Genomic DNA, 7229 nt, shown 5'->3' with positions numbered 1-7229 from the left:
TCCTGCCTCAGAATTCACATTCACATACATATAACTAGATAGATAGATAGATAGATAGATAGATAGATAGATAGATAGATAGATAGATAGAATATTGTGTGTGTATCTATCTAATTTCTATCTATCTGCACAACAGTTGGCTATATCCAAGACAGTGATTTTTGTGGTCCCGGAAAATGGCGCAGAGTGAGACCTCTATTTTTTTTCACTTCTCAGGTGTGAAGCTGAGGGTGCGTGTGTGACGAGGGGCGGACAGAGAGCAAGAGGGGACGGAGTTTGCGACATCTAGCGTTTAAAAGACGCTGTAATCTCTGTTGCCCCTGTATTAGGTTTGCCTTTTAATTATGTTCATTCATTCATTCATTCATTCATTCACTCCAGATGGGACCTCTTATTACATGCCTCCCCTCCACTTTAAACTATTTAGGCCTAGTCTACAGCACCCTGTTTAATGCCTAGGCTTCAGTCAGTCATAAATAAAATTATTTAATGTATTCGCTCTCGCTGATTTAGCGGTAGATCGATCGTGTTATAGGTTTATGCTGAGAACTCGATTCTGATTGGTCGATCAAAGCATTATATGGTCGGTTATTCCTGAATGGCACATTGATGCGCCTCATGAAGCCTGTTCCTTTATTTCGACCAAACTGCTGGGCTCCAACTACCTAAGACACGGAAAGTGGAGCAAAAATTATATTCAGTTTAATGTCATCGATATATACCAGAAGCACTTGTCCAAAACAAGAGCACATACTCATCACTTTTGGCAGCTTCACTGTGTAAAGCGATTGCCAGCCTGACAGACTACACTGAGGGAACAAAAGTCCCGCCTGCAGCTTCACCAAAAAAAGTTTGAGCCCTCGACAGAGTGAGAGGGGAGGGGCAGGCAGATGATGATGATGATGATGCCAGAATTACTTCTGTTCTGCTGTAATTTATACCACAGTCACCACCTCTGGCAACACCAAAGCTTGGGCCTCCTGTAGCCTACCCGCGTTTTAAGAGGACTTACACAGAGGTTAACATCGCTGACTACGACGATGGCAGAAGAGGGGGACACTTACCCGGAATTGAGGCATTTTCCTCTGCTGTGGCCCCTTCCCAGGTTGCGCTCCCACAGCGACACCTCCGGCTTCCGCTCCAGGGTCTTCTTCAGGCTCCGGGGAGCCCGCTCAGGTAGGCTGCTGGGCATCATTTGCCAAATATCAGTACAGAGAATGTTTAACCAAAATGCCACCATAAAATTATTACATTAGGAAAACAAGCCTTGTAATAATAATTTCTAAGTTAGGCAAGGAAATCATAAAAACAGTCAACCGCATGAGTGTATACACTTTTGCAATAAAGATGCTCTTTGCAAAACTGCTGAGGATTGATTTAAGTTAGATCAGACTGTGGAATAAGCATGTAATTTATCCGTGAGCCCTGCCATTAATGGGAGCCATGTAGATTAAACCGTCAAATTAAGTCTACATTTTTATCTTTTGAGTCTAAAGAGTCCTCACAGTTTTGCATGGTGCTCTTTACATTTTAATTGTTAAATAAACAAATAAATACAATTGGCTTAGAAAGACTGGCTTAGAAACTTAGAAAAACTGACAACTCAGAATTTTTTCTCACAAAGATAAACTCTGCTCTCTAGCATTGCTCTGAGATGTGTCTTTGTGGTGTTGCACATGGGAGGAACCCTTACAACATTACTGCACAGGATTTCTAATTTAGATATGGAGCTCGAGCAATGCAGCAGTAGCTTCCTGCTCTGCGTTAACCTGCGCCAACTGTGCAAAGTGTTTCAAGTCGCATCTGCACCCACTTCTGCCACCAAACACAGGGTTTCATAGTAAAAGTAAACTAACAAACTGCAGCCAATGTGATACAGAATAAGAGGTGCACTGTATTTTGCCGGTGAACAAATCAGGCATTGTAAACCATATCAAAGACATTGGCCACAGTGTTAACCAGTTATCTGTCCTCACTGTCTCAGCTAAATGTCACACGGTCACACCACTGCTGTCTACCATCTGACAGTTGAGCTCATGCAGGCTTCTCATTTGTTTCAGTGGTTAAAACAACTTCCTATCATCCAGCTGCTGCTTCTTGGCCCAGAGAGTCTTTGTAGCTGTGCTCTCAGTCCCTTCAAACCGCTCTCACCTACTTTTAGATACACTGCAGGCCTGAATCATACCTCATAGCAGTCTCATTAATTTCCTACAATGCTACAAACACACACACTAATACTTATCTGATAAACTGCCATCACAAGAGTTGCCTTTAACTGCAACAGGAAGTTTTCTGTGTTTACATTCAAGTTGTAATGACAGGAAATGATTATGGAGTGGCCCAGTTAGGACGTTAGATGCTCCCTAGATGTTTCTGTCGGCTAGTATTAGTTCAGTATCACACTGGCTTCATGTAAGATTGGAATTAGACAGGGTTCATGGTTGAAGCTGCCTGGGAGTAGTTTGGTTTGGCCCTGGGTAAAAATGTACACTCAGAATTGCACAGGTCTTGAAGTAATGGCATATCAATGTTCCTGTAGCTGCATCGTGCCTTCACAACATCTCATTTCTGTCCTTTCCGCACCCTGGAGTTGGTTCAAATGCAGTTGCACCCATTTCTGATGGGCTTCCTTAAGAACGGTGTTTTAATAATCTTGGACACCTTGGTCAGACTAAATTCACAAAATTTGATCTAAAAGGCTGGAAAACCCCAAGGCCATAAAGTATGTGTTATATTTATTTTATTATTATTATTATGTAGAAAAATTGTATGTTACTCTGTGCAGTTGTTTAGTCCAGTAAACTGAACAGTTTGTAAATGAAGCACCAGGGGGAGCTAATGCACCATCCTCTGCAGGCATGGTGAGAGACAACACCAAGCGCATAAAGATGGCAGCTTACGCATTTGAAGACATTTAAGGTTTTCCAGACCCGTCAAACTGAGCAAAGCTTTTCAAGCATATAAATGCACACTGACACGTGCTTACTGTTTTCCTCAGAGAAGAAGGAGGAGAGGAAAACTGGCTTCACATTGCAAAGTGAGATAGCCTAAGATAATTAAATAAATATCAGTAAAGATGGTTACCATTTGTATGCACCTGGGTCATTGTCCTGTGTGCATAGCTGGTATTAGACAGGGTGAGAGTTAGTCATTGACATGTATATAAAAACCCATAAATATAACTGAACAATAATGCTTGAAATGGAGGAGGGACAAGGCAGGCCAAACCACTGCCCTCAAGGATTTTTTATTTCCACCCTTGTCATATAAAATTTATATGAACAGAAGGTTAGATTTATGTCTCTCTGAAAAATATTATGCAAATTACAACGTTTTTCAGTATTTTACTAAAAGGAGCATCTTGGCCCAGCTAAATGGAAAATGCCCATGGCCGGAGGGAAATAGCCCCTAGGGGGAATATTACCAAAATTAATGCCTGAGTCTAGTCCTTTTTAACGTCCTCGCAGTTTTAACGAAATACCAGCTCTAAGAGTCATAAATGTTTCATAACCAACCCAAAAAAAACACTGTTTCATTCATCCCCCTGATCTTATTCAGGGCGCTCGAAGGAATGCGTGGAGGGTTTTGAGCCTGTCCCAGCATGCATTGGGCAGACTTGCTGGACAGGTCACTGCGCCATCAAAGAGCCAACACTGATTGATGGACACTCACATTTATAACTTGGAGAAAACTGCGCAAAGAATCCTATTTCTGATAAGTTTAGAATAATACCATCTAAGAGTAATGCCTTATTTAATGCCAAAAGACAGTGAAATAATGCACTGAAAAAGAGTGCAACCTTAAAACATGCACTATTTGAAGATATTTTTGTTCACATGAACGTTAATCTCTTTTCAATTTCCTCTCAGTTGAAAACAACATTATTACGTCCTTGAGTTTACCGCCAGTTTGCACTTAGCACAGGTGAACTTGAATGCTGAAAGCTTTGAAAACAGCACGCTAATGTTAGGCTACTGACAATTCACAGATGGAACTGTGACCTTTGAATTAAACAGTGTCTGCACCGTCTTAAAGAGCCCACTTGTGACAGCACTCATTTCTGAACTCTGTGTGGGCGGGTGGCTTTTTTAAAAAGTCATGCACTGATGATGAATTTGTAATTTAAGAGAGGGGGTGGGGGGGGTTTAATATCTTATGCAGCTTATCTGATCTTGTAGTAGACAGATTCAACAAAGTATAGGTGGATTTTGAGTTGTTTAGCTGATTTTTCAAGCAGTTGCTTCTAAATTGTATAGAATAAATATAAGTAGAGTACAAATAATCAAATGGTGTTCAAACATGAAATGTATTTCTTAGAGGAGGAGATTTCCTCTCAAACATGTTCAGATCAAATATTTTATTATCATATCCTCAAAACATCAAATATTAGGGGATGGCATCTTTCCCAATAGGGTGTTTTTGACAGCCCCATGCTTTGCTGTTTATTTTCAAGGCTCTGATTTGGTTGCAAGCATAAGTTGTACTCATAATTTATACAAAAGAATAAAGCAGTTTCTCCATGGTAAGAGTAGATTTGAGTGAAAAGCAAAAATAATTTATAGTACTGATTTATAAAATGTGCACCATTAATAGAATATATTGTGGAATTACTTTTAAAAAAGGGTATGTTTGATTTTTACAATTAGTCTTGTTTCTTTATGATACTGTGAGGTTAGAAAAGAGGTGTGTGTAAGCATATGTGTATTGGCAAGTTTATGTATATATATATATATATATATATATATATATATGTTTATGTATATATATATATATATATATGTTTATGTATATATATATATATATATATATATATATATATATATATATATATATATATATATATATGCTTGCATGTGGAATGTGTTTGGAGTAATGGCTAGGTCTCGGTAGTCTTTGCTATCTGTTCTAAATACCATGCTGTCCTGCTGATGCTCTGTATTAGTCATATAATTACACTTGCAGAAGGGAGGGAGAAGTGGAGGAGAAAGGAAAGGAAAAAGCAAGGGCGGAAGGAGAACTGAAGAGGAGAGAAAAGAGCAGGAGAGGAGAAAAGAGCCGAAGAGACCAGGAGGAAGAGCAGGAGGCGAGAGAAGATCCAGCAGAGAGAAAGACAAAGGGGACAACAAGAGGAGAAGGAAGGGAGGCGAAGATGGTGACAAAATGGTGGAAAAAGAGGAAAATGAACAAAACATTAAAAAGGGAGGAAAGGATGCAAATGGGATGCAAGGGTAGGATGAGAGAGGAGGAAGAGGAGGAGGACCACACAAACAGATGGAAAGAACAGAGGAGGACAGGAGAGGAGTGTCAGCTTGCTGATACACTCTGCTTTTTGTGGGTGCTCTCCTGGAAATAGAATTGATTACAGACCCTTTTAGACTGCAATAAGTACTTGTTAAAATGTGCTGTAATGTGCCAAGCAGCCCCTCCTCCTCCTCCTCTTCCCACACAGTCTACCCCCGGCCAGCCTCCGAGCCGTTTCTCTTGGTTACTGCTGGAAGAACCGCTGGTTCATACAAAACCTTACAGCTGAGGCTTCATTCAGTAATTAAAACCAAAATCTATGATTGGATAACATACTGTCATCAAATGAAACTTTTCACTTTGTTAGATCTTGAATGAAAGATATCCAGGTTTAAGTTTAAAATAGATTCTAAAAATTGAAAAAAGGAAAAAAAAAAAAAAAAAAAAACATCTATAAGGTTCCTCTGAAACAAGAAAATGCCAAGATTTCGTTTACATTGAAGAGAACGATATAGTTCATCTTGAAAACAGTCTTATTTTCAAATTAACAACCAAAGATTTTGAAATTATTTCATGAGTTTTAATGGGCCTTTATCCTTTATCAAATATTATGCACTATAATCTAGGGCTAGTAAAAAAAAAAAAAAAAATGCAATTATTTTGACATATTTTGCCATTTTGATTGATTCATGATCTTAAAGGGAATGATCATTTTTACATTTTAATTTTGATTTTTACTGAAAAAGCTATTAAAATTACGCTGATGTATTTTTTTTCTTTAGGCTTGTACCAAACAAACATGTTTCTTTACACCTGGAGAATTTGATTTGTAGGCCAGGGCGTCTCTGGCATCACAATACCTCATTTATAATAGTATTTTGCCACACATTTGACCTTTATCAAAACATTGTAGCTCCTGCTATTTGAATATTGCATTTGGCCACGCTGCAGTTGCAATAATATTTTGATGTACTGTTCTGCCCCGCCGTAATCTCATTTTATTTCCAGACTTATCCATTTTTCTTTGCCCCCTGCCTTACCCGTGTCTCCAGGTATCTCATTACACCGCTTGGCTGTCCTGGTAGGCAAAACAACAGGTGACTGTAATCTAATGAAGTGATCGCAATCCTATGACAGCTGCAGTGAGCTGCATTTATGTGTCATGTTGGTTTAAAGTGCACAAATTGAAGCTGTTGTGAGTTATCCCCCTTCAATCTCCAAAGCCTTTCACCCCACAGATAAAAAGTAATACAAACATTATCATGTACTCTTATATAACTTTAAGACAACTTCAATTCTCTTTGATTAAACCTTCCTAAATCTGTTTTCAATGTATGTATTGGCCTACAGTGAGCTTCTGGCATGGCTGATTTTGCATAGATGAGCATCATAAGTCAAAGTCTCTCCAGTTCTTTACCCCTTCCCTCCCTGTGTACCAGTTTGTGTGCAGTTAACTAATAAACCTTTAACTCTATTAATGTTTGTTGAAACACCTCAGCAGCAAACAGGCCGGATGTTGCTGTCATGCCACACACACTATCATAATGCTGTTCACACACACAAGCGTGTGTATAAGTGGGTAGCGTGCGCTGTAAGATAAGAACAGGGAGGGGAGGAAAGAAGAAAAGATAGCAGCAGGAGTGAGCTGGTAGAGAGGAGACGGGCATTATAGTGCAGCTGCCGCGTTGTAGTCAATAGCCTAATGGCTGTGTGGTCATCATGTCTGTTCGCTTGTCTTTACACTAACTTACACGCACACACACACATACACACATGCTTCACTTTCACTGAAACCCGTCTTGTGTTATATGTTGTCCCTCTTCCCTCATCCTTGTCACAGGGTGTGCTTCCTTCCATCCTATGCCACACATGAGATAACGAACAGGAAATTAAATATCCAACTCGTGTGTGTGTGTGTGTGTGTGTGTGTGTGTGTGTGTGCTCCGGCAATTTGAAGAGAGCACAGGGTACCAATATGACTCATCCAA

The 7229-nt window shown here is 39.6% G+C and overlaps 1 protein-coding gene across 1 annotated transcript in view; it reads left to right on the top strand.

Annotated features, from left to right (window-relative positions):
• Window positions 1-1040: 1040 nt before the first annotated feature.
• Window positions 1041-7229, top strand: part of phactr2 (phosphatase and actin regulator 2) — a 46245-nt gene continuing 40056 nt past the window's right edge. The window contains exon 1 of the mRNA XM_030070076.1: window positions 1041-1176. Within this exon, the coding sequence (XP_029925936.1) occupies window positions 1041-1176 (136 nt within the window). The remainder of the gene's footprint in view (window positions 1177-7229) is intronic.

Source organism: Myripristis murdjan, chromosome 15, assembly GCF_902150065.1.
Source record: "Myripristis murdjan chromosome 15, fMyrMur1.1, whole genome shotgun sequence".
Taxonomy (NCBI): domain Eukaryota; kingdom Metazoa; phylum Chordata; class Actinopteri; order Holocentriformes; family Holocentridae; genus Myripristis; species Myripristis murdjan.
The sequence above is the reverse complement of the archived record's forward strand: the minus strand, read 5'-3'. Positions and strand labels throughout refer to the sequence as shown.